General features: G+C 37.8%; 6 protein-coding genes across 26 annotated transcripts in view; 4 read left to right on the forward strand and 2 right to left on the reverse strand.

Moving 5' to 3' along the window:
• The window catches only part of macf1a (microtubule actin crosslinking factor 1a), a 170,397-nt gene extending 167,652 nt beyond the window's left edge, over positions 1-2,745 (forward strand). For all 19 annotated transcript variants that reach the window (XM_084424338.1, XM_084424339.1, XM_084424344.1 and 16 more), the window contains one exon: positions 1,139-2,745. In XM_084424338.1, coding sequence (XP_084280464.1) covers positions 1,139-1,377 — 239 coding nt within the window. In that variant the 3' untranslated portion in view covers positions 1,378-2,745. The remainder of the gene's footprint in view (positions 1-1,138) is intronic.
• Positions 2,746-4,019: 1,274 nt separating this feature from the next.
• bmp8a (bone morphogenetic protein 8a) lies at positions 4,020-11,151 on the forward strand. The gene is made up of 7 exons (XM_084424359.1): positions 4,020-5,250; positions 7,385-7,577; positions 7,738-7,886; positions 9,401-9,592; positions 9,688-9,767; positions 10,095-10,205; positions 10,522-11,151. The coding sequence occupies exons 1-7, from the start codon at positions 4,773-4,775 to the stop codon at positions 10,669-10,671; spliced, it is 1,353 nt and encodes a 450-aa protein (XP_084280485.1). The 5' UTR covers positions 4,020-4,772; the 3' UTR covers positions 10,672-11,151.
• Positions 11,152-12,403: 1,252 nt separating this feature from the next.
• On the reverse strand, positions 12,404-15,064 carry LOC311300211 (zinc finger protein 706). The gene is made up of 4 exons (XM_084424360.1): positions 15,001-15,064; positions 14,262-14,404; positions 13,052-13,182; positions 12,404-12,938 (listed from the first exon to the last, which is right to left on the reverse strand). The coding sequence occupies exons 2-3, from the start codon at positions 14,394-14,396 to the stop codon at positions 13,087-13,089; spliced, it is 231 nt and encodes a 76-aa protein (XP_084280486.1). The 5' UTR covers positions 14,397-14,404; positions 15,001-15,064; the 3' UTR covers positions 12,404-12,938; positions 13,052-13,086.
• A 739-nt stretch (positions 15,065-15,803) lies between these two features.
• psma2b (proteasome 20S subunit alpha 2b) lies at positions 15,804-19,795 on the forward strand. The gene is made up of 8 exons (XM_084424364.1): positions 15,804-15,885; positions 16,493-16,569; positions 17,350-17,482; positions 17,618-17,740; positions 17,824-17,905; positions 18,028-18,101; positions 18,228-18,285; positions 19,552-19,795. The coding sequence occupies exons 1-8, from the start codon at positions 15,845-15,847 to the stop codon at positions 19,666-19,668; spliced, it is 705 nt and encodes a 234-aa protein (XP_084280490.1). The 5' UTR covers positions 15,804-15,844; the 3' UTR covers positions 19,669-19,795.
• ntaq1 (N-terminal glutamine amidase 1) lies at positions 17,934-23,341 on the reverse strand. 3 transcript variants are annotated; one of them, XM_084424366.1, is made up of 7 exons: positions 23,324-23,341; positions 20,998-21,114; positions 20,829-20,928; positions 20,691-20,741; positions 20,463-20,611; positions 20,233-20,357; positions 17,934-20,156 (listed from the first exon to the last, which is right to left on the reverse strand). In XM_084424366.1, the coding sequence occupies exons 2-7, from the start codon at positions 21,090-21,092 to the stop codon at positions 20,053-20,055; spliced, it is 624 nt and encodes a 207-aa protein (XP_084280492.1). In that variant the 5' UTR covers positions 21,093-21,114; positions 23,324-23,341; the 3' UTR covers positions 17,934-20,052. The 3 variants fall into 3 exon arrangements, with proteins under 3 accessions (XP_084280492.1, XP_084280493.1, XP_084280491.1); XM_084424367.1 differs by lacking the exon at positions 23,324-23,341 and adding an exon at positions 21,209-21,320; XM_084424365.1 differs by lacking the exon at positions 23,324-23,341 and having other exon boundaries at positions 20,998-21,224.
• Positions 22,673-23,868, forward strand: LOC311300213 (forkhead box protein H1-like). Its single transcript, XM_084424363.1, has 3 exons — positions 22,673-22,890; positions 22,996-23,091; positions 23,204-23,868. The coding sequence occupies exons 1-3, from the start codon at positions 22,741-22,743 to the stop codon at positions 23,768-23,770; spliced, it is 813 nt and encodes a 270-aa protein (XP_084280489.1). The 5' UTR covers positions 22,673-22,740; the 3' UTR covers positions 23,771-23,868.
• The last annotated feature ends 470 nt before the right edge of the window (positions 23,869-24,338 follow it).

Genomic DNA, 24,338 nt, shown 5'->3' on the forward strand with positions numbered 1-24,338 from the left:
TGGTACGTTTTAAACCTCTTAACCCATTTTTTGTCAATTTTGTCTGTTTAGCTCTTTCTAGTTAGCATTAGCTTTTTTACAGCATTGGGATAGCAACGATACCTTGGGGAATACCTTAGAGAAATTACCTTAAAGGTCACAATTAATGTGTAATACTGACTTAGTGCTGAGCTAGTGTTTAAAATAGTTACTGCACTACAAATTCAAAATACGGGAGAGAGTCGTCTTCCCCGCCCCCTCCTCTCCAGACTCATGGTAATAAAAAAATATTTGATTTATGATTTATGATATAAGCAAGTGATTATGATCACACTTACTGCCATATGTTATTGTATGGCCATGTAAGTATACGCAGTAATGCAAAGGCAAAGCGCAGTATAGCCTATAAAACGACCAAATTTTGCCTGACTGTCAAAAAACGAAATGTTTAATATTCACCTCCCTCTGATCTATCTAATTGTACCCTTTGTTGTTAAATTTAATTGGATGCTTATATTTGGTGTAAGAAAAACACAAAAAGTTTGGCGTTTTTGCTGATACTGCTCTTTGGCTTTGTAGGGCAGTATATTAGTCAAACTATAGTGATGAAAAGCAGCATTTCAATATATCAATATGAAGAACTCCCGCACACTATCCGTACTTGCAAAAAAGTATCAAAAATTCTTTATTGGCAACGGTTCGGTCTCATGACCTTCATCAGACACATGAAAGGCACCTGATTTGATGTGCCTGATGAAGGTCATGAGACCGAAATGTTGGCAGTTTTTTTTTTGTTTTGTTTTTTACCTGACCTATCTACATGGCCTTTTTTTCCCACGCACCTATCACCTGCAGGTGTGCGATGGTGTTTGCGCTCTGAATATATCAATATGAAAAAGACAACAACAAAAAAAACCGAATAATGTTGCTTGCTTGCTTTTGTACACAATACATATATCACATTCACCTCCATGTGTTGGATAAACTAGCCAATTACTGGTTAGTAATGGGTTACTTAGTAGCGTTGCTATTTTTGGATGGTTTTAGTAGATAGACTACTCCCAACACCACTAATATTACATTATTGTTTTTATGTGACTCTCCTTTATTTTGTACTATATTACTGTAGCCTTAAACTTCAACCGTCTTCTTTCATCAGACACCAAACGCACTCCGTCCTCGACGAGCGGCCCAGCCAGTCGCGCAGGGAGTCGCGCTGGGAGCCGAGCCAGCAGCCGAAGGGGCAGCGACGCTTCAGACACGTCTGAGCTCATGGAGACTCGCTCGGCTTGCTCCGATACCTCAGACACCCCTCGCCGGCCTGGGGCCAAACCCTCCAAAATCCCCACCATCTCCAAGAAAACACCTAGCCCTAAAACACCAGCGGGCAAGAAATGAAGTCTGTGACTGACTCTGAGGTGGATCTGATTTAACCAGCAGGAGGAGAACACCAACACGACTCTCACCTCTCCAGCGCCCGCACACTGCTACACCACCCAGATTAATACCTACCATAATGCTGCCTTATTTGTGTTCTACATCATGTCCTTAATTTAACTGACATTCGTTTTCTTGAATGTGCGATGGAGAGCGTCCTGCGTGAGCAGAGGGACATCAATTCTGCACCAGGGGTTTCCACTATTCATCACTATGAATATGCAACCGCCCGTCACTCTCCAAACCTCATACAGACATGCATGGTTGTCACTTTGGAGATGTTTGGTTGGAGATACACACTCACATGTATACAGACCGGCTGGCCTCTCGCCCAGTTGTCTGTACCACTGCTAACAAGAGGAAGTCAATTAAAAACTGAGACCTTTTCCTCCTCTGCACTTGGGACTTTTTGGACTCTCGTGTGCGTGCGTGCGTGTGTGTGTGTGTGTGTGTGTGTGTGTGTGTGTATGTATGTGTGTGGTAGTTCCTGTCATGGTAAATTAACGCAGTAATAAGGAGAGGAAGTGGAGGAGGATACATATCTCAGCCTTGTGACGAGAAGACTAGATCCTTCACGTCACACGTGATCCTTTTAAAGGAACCCCTATTGCGCACAGCACACGAGTTTCACGCACTCGCACCCACCGTCTTCTTCGCAGTCTAGTTGTGTCCTTTTGTTACAGACGTCATGTTACAGAGCTTTTCCACAGTATGCAAAAATGATTACAATTGTGAATGTTTGTTTCATGGTTAATTTATAATCTTGACGTTTTGTTTGTTTTCTAGAGTAAAGAGCTGTATTTATTTGTGATTGCAGTATCATATCAACTCTTGAGAATGACTAGTATTAACACAAGCGGAATCACTCTCCTTTTTGTTTTCGTACATCCGCTCCTGACGTAATGAATTGCTTTGACTGATCATTTCTGATGTTAACTGACCAGGAAGCTTACTGATTCCAATGGTGGCCTTTTTGCCGGTGACTACACACTTTAGATGACGTCAAAAGTGGCTTCCTACTTCTTCTTTCGTGAAGGAAGCGTCCTAAATAGTGGATGACGGGGGCGGCTCGCGCGGCCCCCGTTAAAAACAGCGCTTTGAATCTTGTCTTTGACAAGCTGAAGTATATGAATACCTGAAGAAAGGTGATTTTTATTTATTTATTGTGTCATGGGGGGGGTGAGGGCTATGAAAGGATCCACCTTTTTGATTGTGTTACTCTTTTGACATGACTGAGAGAAACAGGGGTGCAATTGTGTAAAAGTAAAGAAGCTATGATTATAAATCCTTTTTGTTCTCTTTTGTATTAAAACAATGCTTGCAGTACAACTGTCTGATTCTCGTGTTGTTAAGTGGCGTGTGTGTGTGAGCGTGCAGGGATGCCACAGTTAACAGGAAATGGCACAGTAATTACAAGCAGTAGAGATAATGACACACCCCATTAAATCTTCAAAAAGGGACAAGCCTTTGGTGTGTGCAGTTTTGAACACTGCTCTTTTATATAAGATTTACAGTCATTTCGGAGTTCAAAAATGGCCCAACGAGTGAATAGAAGCACCTTTGTTTGAGCCGTGCGTGTTGGTCACACTTAAGTAGTGTGTGTTTGCACTGGACTCTGTGTATGTTTGGTGGTCAGATGCAGCGGATGGGGTTTGGGAAGGGTGGTGTTCCATCATCTTCATTCTACAGCTGTGAGTCTGTGTTTATATACAAATATTTAAACCCACTCACATCCTTTCCCACCAAACACCATCCACACCGCAGAGTCGAGCTCTCATGGCATCTCACAACCCTGCAGTGTCATTTCGTTTTCAGAATCAACAGCACATAATCGCACAACTTTTTGAGTTTTGAGTGCTTTTATCAAACAAAACATGTATTAAAGTCTCGATTTATACGGGTCCGTTTGCGTAGTTGACAAATGGCATGTCAGTGGCCAGCTCCGACAAATTTCAACATTATGTTAGGTATATTTATACACCATTTTTTTAATATGATTTAAAGAATTTACTTTTGTATGTGACTATATATTCGTTTTGTGTGTGCATACACGTTTTATACATGATTCATTTCTATAATGACAATAAAGTAATTGCATATCAAGGTTTTAGGTTGCAGAAGTGCAATAATCCGAATCCGAAAAAAAATTATAGAGTAATATAGTTTTTCAAAAAAAATATCATAAAGCTATGTATATGAACTACAGACCCTTTCTATCATTGGTTCATATTTCAACTACCTGTCTGCATGGACACTTTTAAGTTCATTTTCATTTTATATCCACACCAAGTTTTTATTCTTTGGTGAAACCGCAGTGATCTGTCACTTCTTGGCTACTGTTGAGACCACAGAATATAAATATAGTTTTCATATTACCCTAGCCATAAGAACTCGGTTCTAGTCTGTGCAAAGGCTGGATCACATCTTCATCCCCCAAACCACATGATAATTGCCAGCAATTTGTGAGGTATGTGTAGAAGATGGGCCGGTTTGATAGGGTAGATGGAGACTTGAGGTGAGAAGGAAGAGAGGGAGGAGGATTCAGACGTTGGAAACACTCCCTCTGCGTAAGCGTGTATGTTGGAGGGAAGGAGGTCACCCATGTTCAGATTGTGCCTTCAGCGCAAGCAGCACGCAGGCTAAGAATACCACAGTCCACTGGGATCTCACAACTTCAAAATCCAGAAAACACTATTCTGATCAACAGCTTACTCAAAATTGTGGATTTCTTCTTTCATTTTTCAGGAGTCTTGGATATTTCTGCACACTGGATTAAACGTTCACATCCAACATTGATTGATCACTGCAAGAGAGTTTTCTAACTTTCTGTCGTTAGCTTGGAGTATCTTCTCAAAAGGAGCAGAAGCAGGTGTTGCGTTTGATCCAGGAACCTTTGAAGCCTGATGTTTGTGCGGCCCTCTGTTTTGAGTTCTACCCAAAGACTTTAATTTCACATTGTGCTTCGGTCCCTCCAACTTAGAGATCACCTCTGAAAGGAGTTGGGCTTCTAGTAAGACGTGTTTGTTTTCTCTTCCAGTTTCTAGGACATTGTTTGCCGTCCAGCTCCGTAAGCACACTGTAGACTATGAGAGATGCCCTGTGGTTTGGTAAATAAAGCGACAGAATGAGGAATGACTGTCAAGAGGCGATAAACTGAGCAGCTCGTAGCAGTAAACATTGCTCTCTTCCAAATAACGATGACTGCTGTGGAATCTGAGTGGCTCAGGCGTTTGAGTGTTGTTCAGAGTTGAATTTCAAGACGGTAGTCAGACCATTCCAGAGAAGACCAACGTCGGGTGAACACCCAGAGGTTTCGGAGGGGACGAATACCAGGATAATCTAGATAGACGGCTGCGATGGAGCCGAGCTCCTCTGCCACACCAATGGACAAACAAGAACGTGTGGTTGAGTTTGTGTCCTCACGCCGCAGCAGAGGGAGGACGGAGAGCAAGAGAACCCGACTGTTCCCTCTGGCCATCTTCCTCCCTCTGTGCATGTTGCTGTGTGTTTGGGGTCAGGTGGAAGGAGTGGTTCATTCCAGCTTCCGCAGGCTCAGCGGTCGCGAAAAGAAGGAGATGCAGAAGGAGATTTTATCCATTCTGGGTCTACCGGGACGGCCCAGACCTCACCCGCCACTGCGCCCACCTTCCTCCGCCCCGCTCTTCATGCTGGACCTTTACCACGCCGTGTCGTCCGAGGCCGATGATGGACCGGGAATGGGCTACACTCCGGAAGTGTTCAGTCAAGCCGCGCTGCCCACCTTAAGCACGCACACACCGCCCCTCGGCACGGTGGTCAGTGAGGCGGACACGGTCATGAGCTTTGTCAACCTGGGTAAGTGACAGCTGGTTAAGGGTTAACAGGAGTCCTCACTTACTACACATGTATCGTGGACATGAACCACACTTTAAAATATGTAGATGTCATGTTAATTGAATGTTTATTTAAAAGAACAACAACACAAAGTATTTTTCCATGGAAAGTTTTTGGGGTTTCAAATTAGAAAACAACAACTTGTACAGCAAAAGTTACTTTTGCACACTTTCTGGTTGTCAAACTCAGTGGAAACCGAACTGGAACATGTTAATAATAGTGTTGTTTCATTTTTATACTACTCATATTATTCATATTTATTCATATTTTGAAATAGCTTTTATTTTCATGGTTTCAATTTCAGCAATTTTGTTATGTGCTTTTGTTATTTTTATTAGTTTCTGGGGTTTTTTTTATTTATATATTTCAATTTAGCTTTCAGTTTTTTTGTTTTCACTTTTTTTCAGTCAGTTGCAAGAGCAACATTTCTCATTATAAGTTTTTTTTTATCTATTATTTATCATATTTCAGCTTTTTTTTTATTAAGAAAAAAAAACTATTTTTAATAGATTTAGGTTTAGTTACCAATAAAAACTCTTTTTAATATGAAAGCCTGTTTCTGCCATGAAACAAAATGTTTAAAAGGGTAGGCCCTAATTGTGAAATCAAGTTTGTATAAAACTTTATACAATAAACAAAGTCACACTGGGAGATAGTCACAATTGCAGGACTTTTTTTTTCTTTTTTTTATATATATATATTTATATGTGGCAGAAACCATGTGTTAATGTGATGAAGTACACCCGTGATTATGTGAACTTGAGAGTTCATATTTCCACAGAACTTTACATGTATAAAAATCCTATATAAAAATTTAAAATATAAATATATAAAAAACTCATTACAGAAATAGCTAAAGAAAATAGCTAAAAAGTAGTTAGTTCTGAGAACACATCTAGCATATTTTATTTGCAGATGCCATTTGGTTTGATATTTTAACTAATACAATGGCAAATTTTAAGTCTGGTTTCAGTGACTGGTTTCCTAATATTTTGTAAATATCATTGTTTTATAGAACAAAAATACAATATTAGAATCCAGATAGTTATTCATATACAGTGAAAATATTATTTTATAGAACAAAAATACAATATTAGAAACCAGATAGTTATTCATATACAGTGAAAATATTATTTTATAGAACAAAAATACAATATTAGAAACCAGATAGTTATTCATATACAGTGAAAATATAATTTTCTAGAACAAAAATACAATATTAGAATCCAGATAGATATTCATATACAGTGAGATTTGCCAGTGATTTTGAGAGCTTGTATTGACAATGAGACAGACGCACAATCACTCCATCATCTCTTCCTGTCTCAGCCCAAACACAGACGATACTTATCTGTCCGAAACAAACAACAGTTTAACATCCTATTTACAATTACTGCATATCTTTCTGCCCCATTATCATCGGTCAGTATCACCCCTTTCTCAAATTTAACCAGTGGTGTTCGCTTAGACAAGCGCCGCTATTATAATTGCTCATTCTTCAGGTGGTTAGTGATTTAAACAAACCCGTTTGAAACTTCGCTGCGTAACTGTTTGTGCTACAGACATGAGTGATGCCTCAAATCATGTGGCTTTTTGATGAGAGGACTAGGTTCAGACAAGGTTCCAAAAGAGGATTTTTGGGTTCTCCTTTCGGTGAAGTTCTTAAAAGAAACATTTTCCACTGTGAAGAACCTTTCGTGCTCTGCAAAGGTTCTGTGGAGGGTGAACGCTCTTCATGGAACCAGAGATGTTGTAGTGGGCACACAGCTGTGGGGAATTACAGGCCCCACTGAAAGGCAGAAAAAAAGATGAGATGAAGTGGATGAAAATACTGTTGGGCACTCCTCTAAAAATAGAGCGCTGGACTGTAATTAGTGGTGGTGCTCTGAGCGACTGCTGTTCCACAACTCCTGTAATTACTCCAGTGCAGAGCTCAGGCCGTGGGTGTCAGTCAGAACCAGAACTAATCTTCCCTTTTCTGTTCCCCATCTTCTCCTGCCAATCACCCCTCCAACACATCTTCTTCATCTCGAGTGTCTTCACACTCGCTCGACACACACTCTGTTTAACTCCCTCTCTGTCTTTGTGAACGCAGTGGAACAGGAGAAGGATCTGCTCCAGCCTCGGCCGTACTGGAAGGAGTTCCGCTTCGATCTCACTCCTCTTCCTCAGGGAGAGACGGTCACCGCTGCAGAGTTTCGTATCTATAAAACTCTTACCATGGGTTGGCGTGCAAACCGCACCCTTCATATCTCTGTCTATGAAATCCAGAGGGAGAAAAGACACAGGCCAGTACACATATAAGACATTTTCTACAATATTGAGTGTTAAACTAGATAGCGTTCGATTTTAGTGTTTAGGAACCAAAACTGCGTTCATCAGTTCATCAGTGAGATCCGTCATCGGTCATTATAACGGGAATGACGTGTTGATCTTGTGGTTTGACAGGGAGCCTGAGCTGGTGTTGCTGGACATGCAGTCTGTGCCTGCGGGTCAGGAGGGCTGGTTGGCATTTGATGTGACTTCTGCGAGCAATCGCTGGCTTCTCCACCCTCGGTGCAACCTGGGCATCCGCCTTTACGTGGAAACTGAGGAGGGTGAGCTATGCACAGAGGTCCGCTCTGATAGTCTAACGAGTTCAAAATGACTGCATGTTGCTTCCTAGACTTCTGAAATCCCATGTTTTTGTTCGCATCATTTGTACTTCATAAGAGTGTATGGCACCCCATAGAACTGTAAAGTGGGAAGTTGGAAAGGGTCTGAATTGTCTCCTAACCCATTTGGGGGTTTCCCAGTCAAACCACGTAACATCGCAAAAATAATATTCATTTTAACAAGCAATATGTATATCCGAGGAGGCAAGAAAGGCAGTGCCTCCTCAAAAAAATTGGATGAGAAAATAATCCATAAAACAATGCAAATATTACAAAATGTGACAAAAAGTGTATAAATCACTTGTTTTTCTAAAGTAACGCTGTTTAACAGCGACACCAGCAGGTAAAGTTACAGCGGGACGCCCCGTCTCTCTTGCCTCCCCTGAGCCCATTGAGTTTTAACAGACCCCCTAAAGCATGCGGTGGCAATATTAATGTGTGATAATCCCAACTCTTGTTTTCGTGCCTGTTCCACATTTGCAAATCAGTCTGAATGAACAACATTATAGGACGACTAAATAAAAAGTAAACAACTCACCCAATTAGATATCACAGATTATGTCAAAATCAAAGTTGAAATGGCCTGAAAACATGGAAACTGTTGGGTTTTTCAGATTGCTGAAATTAAAGGTTCATTTTACTGAGCTTGATGACTGATGATCCGAAAATAAGTTGACCATTAAAAAAGAACAGCTGAACATCAGTTCACAAATAAAATGTATTGTTTAAAGGATTACTGCCTTTAGCTATTATTTTGGAATAAATGTAAAAATGCTTTAAAACATCAACTTGAGATTTATACTTGGTTTTAATAAATAGACCATTTATTACAATGTTAATGAAAAAAAAAAAAAAAAATTGTATGTAATGTTTATTTAACCAGGATAATGTGACAACATTAAGTGTAACTGGGACATGAATTTATATTTGATTTATATATCTCTCTCTTTATAATCTCTCTGGATCATGACAATTAATGGCAAAAGGAATGTTTTGAAATGTAAACTGATATTTCTTAAAGACACACTACAGCAAAATATATAAATAACTGGCTTAAAACCCTTTTTTGGGAGGTAAAAATACGTGCCTAAGACTTTTGCACAGTACTGTATATAAACAAACTGGGAGGACTTTGCCGCCTCATTTCAGATATATCACTGATATAGCCGATATATACATGTTCTTCTCCCTTAGGTCCTTCAACTTGATTTCACTGAGTTTCAATCTCCACAGTTTGAAATAATACAACATGTATTGTTAAATGTTTTCTTGTTACTGTCAGATTTATCATCAGACCAAATATTATTGAGGGAGTTTTGGATATTTGCAAGAATTCTGCTCTATCATGAAATGTTAAAGTCAGACTGTATCTTGGCAATGCTTAAAAAAAAAAGAGAGAAAAAAAAGCAGCAAAACATGGTCTGTGCCATTGGCCAAATGCTGAGATCTTGTTTCAGACCGGTCGCTGTCAGCCGCATGGGTGGGTCTGGTGGGTCGGCGCGGGCCGCGCTCCAAACAGCCTTTCATGGTGACGTTCTTCAGAGCTAGTCAAGCCCCTTGCCGCCCTCCTCGAGCTCTGAGACACAACAATCCACGCAAGAAAAAACCAAAGTACGACCTGCCACACCCAAACAGACCCGGCATATATGGTGAGCCACAATAAGCGGTTTAAGAGGCAGATTGTGTTTTAAGAAGCATATGAAATGATTTGTCTTTGAGCTGTGATCGTCTCACTTTTTTCCAGACCAAAATCACGCCAGCAGTGGACGCCAGGCCTGTAAGAAACATGAACTCTACGTCAGCTTCAGCGACCTTGGCTGGAAGGTGAGACTGCCGGACTTTTATACAGTTATACAACATACAAAAAGTCAATTTTGAGTCACAGGTTACAAAGTTGATTTGGCCAATGGATATAGTTCTAAACAAGTAAAGCAAAGTTAAAGCTTGCATTCAGTGTTTTGAATGATTCAATGACTTGTTGTTCAATGATCACTTGTTGCCAGTTATTGGCTTATTGATGTAACCAGTAGAAAGATTCACTGAGATATCCACATCATTAATGTACAGACTGACAGTTCGGGATAGAGCGGAGTAATACAAAGTGAAGTCCCTGGAGTGTTTATAATTTATTTAATAAAATTACTTTTTCAGGACTGGGTTTTGGCCCCTACAGGTTACTCTGCGTATTATTGTGATGGGGAATGTGATTATCCTCTGGGCTCTTGTATGAATGCCACAAACCATGCCACGATCCAGCTTCTGGTGCGTAATCTGTACTTTTCACAGATTTCACTTCAACGCTAGGAGTCCCTTTGAAAATTAACTGATTCTTTATGTATATATATTTTATCTATTTTCCTAGCTGGTTGAATACATGCCGTGTTGCCAAGTCTGCAGTTTTCCTGTGAAATTAGGCTACTTTAAGTTGTTGCTGCGGGTTAATTTCCTCCCCACAAATGTACAAATTCAGTAAATTGGGCCGCCTCTACGGAGAAAATCACATTGGGCTATTTTTTGGCCATACTTTTGATGGCAACCCTGTATATGCCTCTCTCAACTGTACTGACTCTTTTGGCAGGTTCACCTTCTCAGACCAGATGAAGTGCCCAAGGCCTGCTGCGCTCCAACCAAACTCAGTCCCATCTCTGTGCTCTTCTACGACGACAACAACAACGTTATTCTCAAGAAACATCGAAACATGGTGGTCAAGAACTGTGGCTGCTTATAACCTCCTGTACACAGTATTTCTATTGGACATTCAAGTTTTAAATCTAAAACAAATGTAGATTTGTTATAATACTCAGAGGCACCATTTGTAATATACAGTGTTTAAAAGATTTATTTAGCCAAATTTGAGTACTCTTACCTGTCCCAAATGATTGACAAATGATAGTTCTCAAGTGTCATGATGGTTTATCAGCATATTTGCCACAATTTTATTGTGAGTGGATTTAAGGTTGGAATCATCCCATAATAAAAATAAAATATATACATATTTTGCAGTTGTCTTACACTTAAACTGTACAAGTTTTCATGTGTAGAATATAGTGAACAGCCAGGCACTTAATGTTACGATTCACAAAGCCATGGAAAAAATAACGTGCACCACCCACACGCTAGTGAAGAAAAGAGACAAATTTCGTTTGACTGGCCTAAGGCTGCACACATGGACCAAATCATTTTGTTAATGAGCATTAAATGTCACATCAAGAAACAAGTTGTGTTTTTGTGAAGAGTCATCTGAATGGTGTACACTTACATGAGATGAAGACGGTCTGTAGACCTTATTCAGAGCAGCGCCACGACAGTTATGAAAGCGAGGCTGAAAAGGATAGACTTTGTTTTCGATGGCATCCGATGTAAAAGCCGTATAAAGCTCCTAGATTACTTATCTTCCACAGCTCATGTTGTCTCGCATTTTTAGTCTACCGAATTTTCTTGGAAAGATATTTTTGGAGTGTTTTATCAGCAGAACAGTCCAAAAAATACATTTAATAACAGTATTCAACAACCCACTGAACAGATGTATCTATCCCTCCCAGCCTCGCTTTCATTCCCGACCCGTTTAAAATCAAAGATGGCGCTGCTGTGAATAAGGTCTATAAAGTGAACCCCTGTATTTCGCCCCGTTGAAATGATGTCGGACAGAATCCTCACGCTCATTGGCGGTCGTCTCTAGAGATACGCTAGTAGCTTACGTTTGGTGATATGAATATTGAAAATAAGATAAGGGAACAACAACGGGAGATTTTATGGAAGCTTGTTTCTGCCACTTAATACAAAAGGTAAATGCGACTTTTCATCTCACAATTAAGACTTTTTCCCCCTCGCTACAACGAGTTTACATCTCGCAATGCTTTTTTTTTTAAATCAGAATTCTGTGACAAAAGTTTATATATCGCAATTATGACAACACGAAATTGCGAGTTGCATTGTGAGACAAAGACATTGACAAAAAATAAGACTTTTTTTCCCTCAGAATTGGACTTTATAACTCGCAATTGCGAGTTTATATCGTACAATTCTGAGAAAAGTCAGAATTATGAGATAAACGCAATTGTGATGACGGAGAAGTAGTCCTGTCCAATTCGCATCTTTTTTGGTATGGTAAGAGAATCAATTGCATATATCTGCTATTATCTTTGTCATTTGCATAAAACTTGAGACGATCATGCTGATCCACATTGATAGGTGGCAGTACAGCGTCTAAACACCATTGTGGTATCGATGCTCAAAGTAGGCTGTGAAGAACAGTTATGCTGAACAACTACTGAATGCATAAATTGAAATAACTCCAATGCTAAAGAGCTATTTTCACATTAGTGGGATAAAATATACTACTACAGCTTGTTTAACAGTTGTAATTTTTCCATGAAGTTCTACTTTTTGAAGAGTCACCAAGAAAAAAAGAAGAAAAATCTATCCTCTGGATGTTCTTGCTAGTAACCATGACACACATGTACTATATGCATATACATTTATTGAAAACTTTAGAAAACAAAAGTAACAAAAGCGTGTTTGTGGGTCCCGACTCATTATTCTGACTATTTGAACAGGTGCAAATTTACCGCATTTGTGATCAATTTAAGCATGTCAATAAATGCATCTCAATCTAAATCCTGGTCAACATTATTAATACACACAGTGGTGCACCTCTCCAATTTGGTTCACAGTTAAAATATCAGGGCACATACATTATGGATTGAAGCACCGAATGATATTTTAAAATCATACTTTTCAGGGACCAAGCGCCACAAGGCATTGGAAAAGTGGTGAATAAATATGACAAGTTACAGCAAATGGCAATGAAACTGTTGGGTCACAGCACACTCTGAAGAGATGGGAGCAATACGCACATATAAAAATATAAAAAAAAAGAAAAGAAAAAAAAAGTGTGCTGGTGTGCTTGAGTCCAACTTAGGATCTCTGTCCATGTTTGTGATACAGCAAGTCAAGTTAGTCGGCAGAATCAAATCATGTTTCTTTCCCCAGGGTCTGAAAATTAAACCATAATCATGAGATTAAAATTCAGCCACATTGGCAGACCTATTCAATTATTCTAATGACCAATTCAGCTTTTATGAATCTAATATCTGTATTAGACTCACCCCTGTGTTAGGTCCATGTTGGTTTCTTGTCTCCTTTAGGCTTGAACATCTGCCAGCTCAGGAGGCATAGGAGACTTCGGGTGCTTGCTTTCAAAATGCTGTTTAAACGTCTTGGGATCTGGCATCTGTGTCTATACAATTGGGAATAACCTCATTTCTCAGCAAGGATTTGCCAGGTTGGGGTACAGTAGGGTGGTCCTTATTTTTAAAGTCTCCAATTGTCATGCTCTTAACCCTTCAAATTGTTCCTTTATATAAGAAAATACAGCATGCCAATTTTTATGGCAGTAACATAGTAATTACTGGTAGCTCAATAGCTTTAAACTTTGAGATTTTGATGACTTTCGTAAAAAGATCATTTGAATTGGTATTGTACCTGGCTAGTAAAATTCCAAAAGAATCTCCATAAAAACATCTAATGCACCATATATTCCTAAATATGTATTTTAGATACATATCTCAGTTTACTGATTGTAGAAACTAAATCCAAATTAATCCATCCATGACCCGGTTTAGCAGATTTACCTTTCCTGGTGGAATCAATACATATTTCTATTGATGATCACCTTGGTTATTGTTTGGGTTTAGAGCACATTTTTTGGTTAAAAAAATTATATTACGTTCCTTGAAATTGACCCGGAACTTTGGCCGAATCAAGCAGATTATCAGGAGGCACAGGCAACCATACGTGCAATGAAAGTAGTTGAGAGAGGAGTGGCTCTGATTCAAGAATACAATGGCTCTATCACACACTCTGAAGAACAATTGCAGTTTCTCCTTCATGTGGTGGAAGATCACCGACGGATCTATCCAGACTGCAGAAAGTCAACACTGGCTGCTGAGCATCAGAAATGAGGGATTGTTGAAAACCTTGTGCTTGTCATTGTTGTCATGTCAGTGTTGCTCTGTGTAAAATGTAGTTCATTTGCAGCAACTTTTAATATTACTTGCATATCACAATAACGCCGCACAGCTTAAAATAGGCAATCTTCCACAAGATTGAGCTTCCTCTAAATAGCTTTTTTTGTCAACATTTTTGCATATTTCTAATTTTGAAGTTAAAAGGAACAGTTAAAGAGGTTAAGAAGACACTAACATTTTGCCACACAAAAAAAAATTGGACTTGATAAGGACCACCCTAGGGTACAGTGGCTTAAACTAGCGACCTTTTACACATATTGGTTTTTAGATAACAACTCAAGTCACTCACCCTGCAGACAGGACATGTGTGGACCAGTGCTGCTTTGGCTGCAGTCTTCTGGTCCGCTCCTTGACCTTTCTTCTTCTCAGCTGCTTTCTTTGCGTTCTTCTGTTGAGACTGGATCTTCTGCTGCCCTCGAGCCATGGCCTTCTCTGAAAAGAACACACGTTAGGTATAATGTACTCACTCAAGTAGACATATATAATACTGACATATTAGCCACCTTTCCCTCCATACAAAGAAAGTCAATGGTGAATGAGACTGAGGAAAGCCATACAGGATTGAAACAACATGCAGATGAGCAAACGATGAGGACATTTTCATTTGGTAGGCGAAGTTTCCCATTAAAGATGACTAAAAAGATATACATTACATTTGCATCAGTGAGTTATATAGGATAATCTGGTTTAGGAGTTTATTAGAACATACATTTTAAATGTCGCCATACGTATTAATAATCGATGTAAATTAATCCTTCAGAAATGTATAAATGACGAGTAATGTTTTTCCCCCATGAAGTATAACCCTGGTTTAAAAAATAAAACTAAATTAGAGTAGAAACCGCGAAGATCACATTAGCGTGTAGCTCACACGCCTTCTTTAAAACTGATCTAAGCCGCGTAGTCGCACTATACAAAACGATCGACTTAAAAATAACATAACCATAAACCACAAACGTATGTAAAAACAACAAAATGAGACTTATGAGATGAAATATGTCAGATTGATCAATATTTAAAGACAATACCTCGGCGTTGAGACACGATAGGAAGTCAAGCTCCACTGATGACGCGTTTAATAGCTTCCGTCAGAAGCACTTACATAATAAAAGTACTCAAACTGTCGAGAATTAAATAGATTATCCTTAGGCAGGCCAGATGAGTATAAGTTGGCTAATACATTTTTATTTACTTTATTTTCGTTTATTTAAATTGTGTGCATGAGTTGTATTCGTTGTTATTTCCTAGCGAAAATATGTTTATCTCGCTGTGGCTGAAACGAAGCATTCTGAATCTGCAAATCAAAAGAATAAATTAATTCGTAAAACGATTCACTGATTCAAATGTTTCGAACAGGTTGTACGCGTGTTAGTGAAATGGAAAGACTTAAAAAAAATTTTTTTTATTGCAATCTCTTTTTAACAATGAACATACAAAGGAAATAAAAACATTATTTACATCAAATCAAATACAATAAAAAGAAAACATGAAAAATTAAAAAAAAGTTGCGTGTCTATAATTAAGCAATTAAAATAATGCTTTGGGAATTACCGCCATATAAATCCTTTTTTACAAGACAGTTTACAATATCTTTACACATTTCTGAATCTTTGCAGAATGTGTAGAATAGATCTTAAAATATGTCAAATGTTGGTTTTAAATAAAGTTTGTCTTCATGCTAAAACAATAGTCTTGTTTTATGTTTAGCATGATTTTATTCCTCCGAAACGTACGAACCGACAAATGTCTGTCAAACACAATTAGTGGTCGGTTTTTATTCAGTTTAATTGTACATGACTTTTATCTTGACGAGTGTTTTTTCAAACATTTCGCGGAAGTTGTTTTGGTGTATTTCCGTAGCAAAAGACAAAAATGGCAGATCGAGGATACAGTTTTTCTCTTACAACATTTAGGTAATTATGTAATTTATAGATTGATATTTGCCTGTCATTTTTCATTATACATATATTTTTGCATGCAGTCAAAGGAAATAATTGTGTTTTTTCCCAACATGTGTTTAAAATGTACTTAATCGTAATTCACATCGGAGTTGCACTGTCACGGTGTTAGTTAACGTTACTATATGAAACTTTATCACTTTTATTAATTTTTCAATGTCAGTGTTTTTTAGTTTTTACTCAAATTATGTACCGTTATTCCTTTTAGTGTTTTACTGCACATTCTGTTGGCTAAGAATATTATCTTGTTTATCTTTTAATCTTTTGTGATGTGTACTAACGTTATATTAATTGACAAGCAATTTAAAAAGTATGTTCAAGTTACTATGAAGCTTTTGTTAACATTTTTTAAACTTTTAATCTATGAATTTGAAAATAAATATAATGCATGAGTTCAGAATCAACATGAAGTACATTGATTATAGTCTTGATTATAGATACGTATTTGTCAAAAAAAAAATAAAAAAAAAAATTTGCAATCAGTTTCAGTTTAGATACGTTTCAGATGCATTTCTCTCATGTACTTTTTTTTTGCTTATTATTATTATTATTATCAACACAGCCCCTCTGGCAAACTGGTGCAGATTGAATATGCTCTGTCCGCTGTAGCAGCCGGTGCTCCATCTGTAGGAATCAAAGGTAAGTCTGTGTAGATCAGTGCATCACAAACTTCACAAACCATGAACATCTATCACCACCTACTCAAACCATCCATTGAGTTGCTGAGTATAAACTGGGTGCTGAATCCAGTATTTAAGTCTTATATCTTCATGAAATCTTGATGCTGACATGCTTACATTTCTTGCCATTTGTCTTAAACGTAGAGTTACATTAAAACTGTATATAGACCAGGAACTGGAAACTGTCTATTGTCAAAGTTACACAGCAAATACAACTGTATACTTTGACACTAGGAGCTGAGGTGGGTCAGAGCTGGCATGATTTTGTCTGGCTTTAATATTTGAATTTCTTTACATTGAATTTGGAGAATGTACTCAAAATTGACCCTATTGACTTTGTTAGCGCACATTACTGGTCTTAGGGTGAACAATTAATCTGTGCTAGTTAATACACAGAAAAAAAAATTGTTGTGGTAATCTTTAATCAAAATCTGAAAAGTTACTTCCGGTCTGGAATGGCGTTGCTTTTCCGATGATGTCAGTTTGACGGCTTGGGTTGAAAACACTTATCCTCTCCCCTCCAACCGGAGAGGAGGTGTGCTAAAATAAAGCCCTGCCCTCTATTCAATATTCGCTACTTCCAGTTCACGTGGACATTAATTTGGCTGTGTAAAGACACCTTATGTTCTTTATTAAGGCTTTGAAATTCAGTTTAAGACCTAGGCTACATTCCTACAGTATGTGTCTCCATACGTATTGTGTAAATTTGCTTTGAAGGCCCTTTTGTCATTTTTTGCAGCATCAAATGGAGTTGTGCTGGCAACTGAGAAGAAACAGAAGTCCATATTGTACGATGAACAGAGCGTGCACAAAGTTGAACCAATAACCAAACACATCGGCATAGTGTACAGTGGAATGGGTCCTGACTACAGGTATTAAAAAAAAGTGCATTATTTATAATGAATGGTTGCTTCGTTCTAAAAATGAAAAGCTTTTAAAATGAGCTCTTCTTGAGTTAAGTTGGAACATTAACAGCTGAATATGTAAGGAATGATCTCTCTTGACAGGGTGCTGGTCAGAAGAGCAAGAAAGCTGGCTCAGCAGTATTTCCTGGTATACCAAGAGCCAATCCCCACAGGCCAGCTGGTACAGAGAGTGGCTTCTGTTATGCAAGAATACACACAGTCAGGGTATGTTACTTCTTTACATCTTTTATTATCATACTAGACTTGAATTAGAGCTCTCGTAGTAATTTAAGTGTCGTGTTTTATAGAGGCGTGCGCCCATTCGGAGTCTCTCTTCTCATTGCCGGTTGGGACGAGGACCGACCATACTTGTTCCAGTCAGACCCATCGGTACAACGAATAAATAGCAATCGAAACATTCTCATTACTGTTTGTTTATTCTTTTCATCATATAATATTAACATGCAACCATTTCTTTTATAAACTCATCTCTCAATCGTGATATCCCACAGGGAGCATACTTCGCCTGGAAAGCCACAGCAATGGGAAAGAACTATGTGAATGGAAAAACATTCCTTGAAAAAAGGTATTAAAATCATCAACATGTTGGCGGGTTGAATTATTGTAATGTATAGATTTTTCTTAAGGTACAAAAATGGGAAAATGATTTTGCACGTTTTTTACAGCATAGCTTTGTATCATTTTGTTACAGATACAATGAAGATCTGGAACTTGAAGATGCTATACACACCGCCATCTTAACTTTAAAGGTGAATTCATCTCTAAATATCTATTAAAGGGTAGCCTGGGTTTCCCCTTGCGCGCAGCGCGATTTTATTCACTCTGCTAGGCAGCCTGGACACCAGAACCAGATTTTCCCCTCAAAAAGGGAACCAATCACAGAACGGGGAGGGAGCAGCAAGACGATGACGACGTCTATGCGACACACCGAAGCAGTTTGTTTATATCTATGGATCCAACATGGCATCAGACGCGAAGTTACCTTTCGATGCAGCCTTAGATAGTGTTCTAAGTAGTTTAGAACACAAGTTTATTTCGTCTTCTTCCTCGTCGAATTTCTGTCGCTCTACATACGTCATCTGGTATAATTGAAACGATTGGCTATGAGCTACGTACAGGCGCATTTGATAGACATTCGTAGCGCCCAATAAACGTCTCTGGGCATTCGTAAACCACGCCTCAAATACGAGAAAATGAACATGTGGTTCCCAGACCACGTCTCAATGAGACGAGGTCTGACGTTAGCCAGGCTAATTAAAGGGTTAGATCACCCAAAAATGAAAATTCTGTCATTTATTCACCCTCATGTTGTTCCAAACCCATAAGACTTTCGTTCATCTTCGGAACACAAATGAAGATCTTTTTGATGAAATCTGAGAGCTTTCTGTCCGTCTGTTGACAGCTACGCAACTATCACTTTGATGCTTCAAAAAGTTCATAAAGAGATCGTAAAACTAATCCATATGAATTGTGCGGTTTAGTCCAAATTTTCTGAAGAGACTCAATCGTCTCGACTCACACATCAGTTGTGGTGAACTGAAGCTCAAGCATGTTCGCTTGACGTGAGAACCAATGAGGTTCATTCTCATGTGTTACGCAGCACGTTTGAGCCTCCACAAGAACCAAAGAGGTTTGTTCTCCTTCGTCAAGCAGCTTCAGTTGAGCTTCCGTTTATGTTTGGTGATCAATGTTCATATGTGAATAAAAGTCTAAATTCAATCTGTCCGTCATATAAAGTTGGACTAAACAAGCTCAGTTGATATGGATTCATTTTACGATCTCTTTATGAACTTTTTGAAGTGTCAAAGCGGTAGTTGCGTAGCTGTCAATGGAGGGACAGAAATCACTCAGATTTAATCAAAAAAGATTTTCATTTGTGTCGCGAAGATGAAAGATAGTCTTACTGCTTCGGACGACGAGGATGAGTAATGACAGAATTTAGATTTTTGGGTGAACTATACCTTTAACTTCCTATATCAGATTGCTTAAATACAGACATTTTCTTTTTCCTACAGGAGAGTTTTGAAGGACAGATGACAGAGGAAAATATTGAGGTGGGCATCTGTAATGAAGCAGGATTTCGCAGACTGTCACCTGCTGAGGTGAAGGATTACCTGGCAGCAATTGTTTAAAAACTACAGCACTACAACTGCTTACAGTTTACCATTTCGGTTTGGTTGTTTGTTTAAATGCTGCATTTTTTTTTTTATTTGTACATCTTTGTAACTGATTTCTTTATAAAAGTATGCAAATCATCAACTGATGTTACATCCCGTTCATTTTACTGATTGTCCTTACCTGACTGTAATTATGAATTACAATGTACGATGTGGGATCTGAATTGTTCTATTTGTAAAAGAGAAAAAAGAAAAAGAACATTTGACAGGCAACAGATATGTAGGCTATTTTGCGGCCTGCTTAGTCACAGTACTGTCCATGTTAATGGGATCTTTCCCTGAGGCTCTGTTTATGTACATTTTTCAACACAAAAGTGTTGGCATACAGCAAAAAACTTGTTACTTCATCCCAAAGCATTGAACAAAGTCTGAAAGGTTGTAAACCTCTCCATATCCCACTCGGGCGTCCATGCAGATGAAGTCATCAAGATTCATTTTAGTGTCTGTGAAAATGATATACTGTGTAAGAGGAAAAAGGAACCAAATTATGATATTGCATTAAATAATTTGACAACAAACCTGATGTCTCTAAACAAGGATATGCTGGAGGTGGCATTCTCCAGTTCCCGTAAGAATCCTTCATGTGTGAACGATCAGAAGCAAACTTCTTCAAATATGTGTCCCCTGGTATTACACGAAGTTTCCTAAAACACAGTAGACAATCATAGTTGGATTAGGCAGAGATTGCTATGGTTAGTGTTATAAACGTGTTGATAAATGCAGTTCAGATCATATTCTTCTTTGCTGACCTCCAGAAAGCACGTTTCAAATGCTCGTCAGAATGAAAGGCCTCCTTCGAATATACATCAAGTAAACAAGGGAAAGGAAGGACGGTGTCTAGATCATATATAAAGTTCTGCCCTTGTTTATTTGTGTGTAGAAGAATAACATGGTAATCCTAAAGGCAAATGCACAGAAATCTTGCATTAGTACAATGTAAGAATTAAATACAAATTTTTTATTAAAATTTTTCTTACCCAGAGTACTGGTTCATCACCTCGGCTGGATTTTTGTTTCCAAATGGGTATCTGCAAATTTCACATATATATAAAACAGTACACTACAAACATAGTTATTATATTTGCGTATGTATAGACGGAGTACAACAGCCTCACCATTTTTCTTTCGTTAGATATAAATACTGCATACACCTCATCCAACGAGCACGTCCCCTGATGCTTGACATGTTCGCACAATTTCCACACATTCTCCTCACTGCAGAGAAATAAAATGCTGTGTATTAAATAAGGAATGTAGCTATTGGTGTTATTTCGTCACACTTACCAGTAACAGCTGGTGTATACACATTGGTTTCTAGATGGAGTGATAATTGTATATTCAGACGGAGAGCTTTCTTCATTCATTCTTCCCATCCACATGTTATACTACGAGGTATTTTAACTATAACGACATCACGAGAGAGAAAAAAAATACTATATAAGTATACAGCGATTTGCGCTGCCCCTGTACAACAACAACAACGTCTGTCTGTTACCGTTTATTTTGTCCGTAAGGATCTTTAGGCAGATTTGTCGTTCCGGCGTGTCAATGCGCGAACATTCAATCCTCATGTGAATTGCAAATGTAATGTGCACGATTATCACTATAATTGTTGAACGCCTTTGCATGACTTAATAGCACAATTAGAAAACCCGTTAGCGAGAGATAATGTGCAATTAAACGCCTCTCTCAAATAAATATGAATAAATATTCTACGACTATTTTGTTTGTTTTTGTTTCCATTTGTACCATGGTATGTCTTCGTTAATTTGTAAAGTATTTAAATGTACCCAATCTAATTACCTTCTTAAGTTCAACTTTTCAGCCTCAAAGATACATTTATTTTATTATGTATCTGTGTTAAGATACACACCACTGTTCAAAAGTATGGGGTCAGTAAGATTTTCTTTTATAAATAAATTAATACTTTAATTAATCACAGATCTATTAAATTCACCAAAACGGACCATAAAGTAATGTAAATGATTGAGTAATCGCATCTAACATAAACGTTTGTTTATATAGCCTATATATATATATATATATATATAATTAACAAACTTTTAAGTTCAATGACAAATCTATGACAGCACTAGCCTAAATGACATTCTTTTGAAATTTAAATCCATCATGAATCCTGAAAATTGTATCACTTTACACAAAAATATTAATCTGCACAACTTCAACACTGATACTAATAATAAATGTTTCTTAAACAACACATTACTGTATTTTAATTTTTTATAAATGCAACATTGTGAGCACAAGAGTCTTATAAAAAAAAAATAGCAATAGCCAGTTCAAATTAGGTCTACAAGCCAAACCCTGGGGTTATGGCAGAAATATTCAAGGCAAAGCTTAATTTTAAGTAAGTAAGTAAATAAATAAATGCTGCTATTTCTAGCAACTCCCTTTGTTATAGCCTAAGTCATAAGCTGTTTTCTTTGCTGTATTAAATTAAAGAACTGTAAATAAAATAATGCCTATTAATATAAATGTACTAAAAATAACAATAATAATGCCTGTTCCATAAGTTAAATATATTAAGCAAACAGATTTTGTAATAGGCTCCAGACTTTTAGTGTAAAGAATTAACTTACCATATATACTGAATTAAACACCACATAGCCTACTGTATTTAATTTGGGGAGCAAATATAATCCACCTTTATTTATACAGTAACATCTAGGCCTATTATTTGCACCGTGGGTGGCTAGACTACTTCATTTGTCCAAAACAAACACGAGGCATAACATTAAAATATGCCCACTGTTTTAGACTGCTATTTCTTAAAAACAAAGTAAATCATCAATTTACCTCGTTCTTGTTGCAAGTAGCATGCCAATGCATATTTTAGAGGAATATAGCTTAAGAAAACGCTCGGCCATTCACACTTCTTTTTTATGAGCAGCAGTTAGGCCTACTAATGGAACGCAACACCTAAAGACCAATTGAAAGCTACAGCCTGGATATAAATGGTGGCTGATCTTCTCAGTGTTCAGTCTGAGTTTGGACCAGGAGCTCATCATGATGACTACCGGAGGATACAATGTTTTGCTGCCACGATCAAGCGTCGTTCCGAGGAAGAAGTACAAAAAGTACTCTACAGGAACATACATCGGACTTATTGCATATGCAATTCAAGATTCACCGGACAAGATGCTTACTTTCAAACAGGTAGCCTAAAATAAGTCATGAATTATCAAATTAGGCCTATTAAGATTTAATTGTGTTGTCTTCCATTTCTATGAAGTAGGCTAACATTGTACCTTATTTGTGCAGATAATGAAGAAGCTGGAACCATTTGTCTTCGGAGACAAAAAAGGCATTGAGAACAACATCAGAGTCTGTCTGTCATCAAACAGGTGTTTTGCAAAGGTGCGTATAACTTATTAAGTTTGTCCTAAGGCTATTTTAAGTCTAGGTATTCTATTTTTGAAGCATCGAATCACACTGTAACAGTGTTTTCTATTTTGTGTGTTTTTTTTAGGTACCAGTCGATCCGGATTATCCAAATCCTAAAAAGAACTTCTGGAAAGTGGATGAGAGTGGCATTACTCCAAAAATGTTTCGCCGACATTTCAAATACATAATGAACGTGTTTCCTGACCTATCCGTTCAGGCACTTCAGGTGGATGAGTGTGAAGAAGATAATTCTTATGTTCCTGAGCCTCTCATGCCGGTCTGCACAGTCGCGGAAAACAAACGCGAAGTCAAATTCACAGGCCCATTTTCCATAGAATCAATATTAAAGAGCGACCGCGAAGTCAAGCGCATGCGCAGCACGCGTTTGGAGGAATCTACACGCTATGTCGACGCACAGTGTGGAGCGACCAAGAGAAAAAACTTTAATATGAATATTACAAAAAATGAATATGGCACAGTGGAGTGTTATTACCCTGTTTCAGCAGTGGGATGTCAATTGGTCTCTGCAAAAAGACCTCGTATGTCTTCGGGACCTCCGTTTGGACTGTCTTTGCCTCCACAGCTCCCATACGATCACCCCGTTCTCCTCAGATCTCCTTTAATGTTTGATACTAGATATGTCAATTGGTGAACATCCAGAGTAACCAAATGTAAATATTCTAAAATTGCACTTTATTTTTGTTAACTTTTTTTTTCTTTTTTTTTTAAATAAAAACGATGTTCTTTGCATTTGATTGTGGCTTACTCTGCTTGATTTAGATCTTAAGACATTTACTATTTATTTTTTCTAATAAGGCTATTACTATTACCATAAACTAATATTAATTGTGCATTTATATAAGCTACCATAATAGGTCTACTGTTGACTTTAAAGTTTATTTGTAGAGTAACCAAGCCTATTTCTAAAATATTATTTCAGTCTAAATCTGTATGATAATATTACAATAGCTATAAAGTCTGTAATATCATTTAAAATATTTAGTAACCAGCTTATAATGACCTATATTAATTTAGGGACTACAAAGAATAGATTTGAACATTTAAAATGTAGCTTACATAGTCATACAAAAGACAAAAATGTTATTGGGGCATATACAATTATTATTATTATTATTATTTTTATTTTTTTTGAAGCCCATGTTTCAGTAGACTATAATGTATTTGTTAGGCTGATTAACCTAAATCAACCCCAAACATTT

The sequence above is a fragment of the Rutilus rutilus genome, assembly GCF_951802725.1.
Source record: "Rutilus rutilus genome assembly, chromosome: 11".
NCBI classification, from domain to species: Eukaryota; Metazoa; Chordata; class Actinopteri; order Cypriniformes; family Leuciscidae; genus Rutilus; species Rutilus rutilus.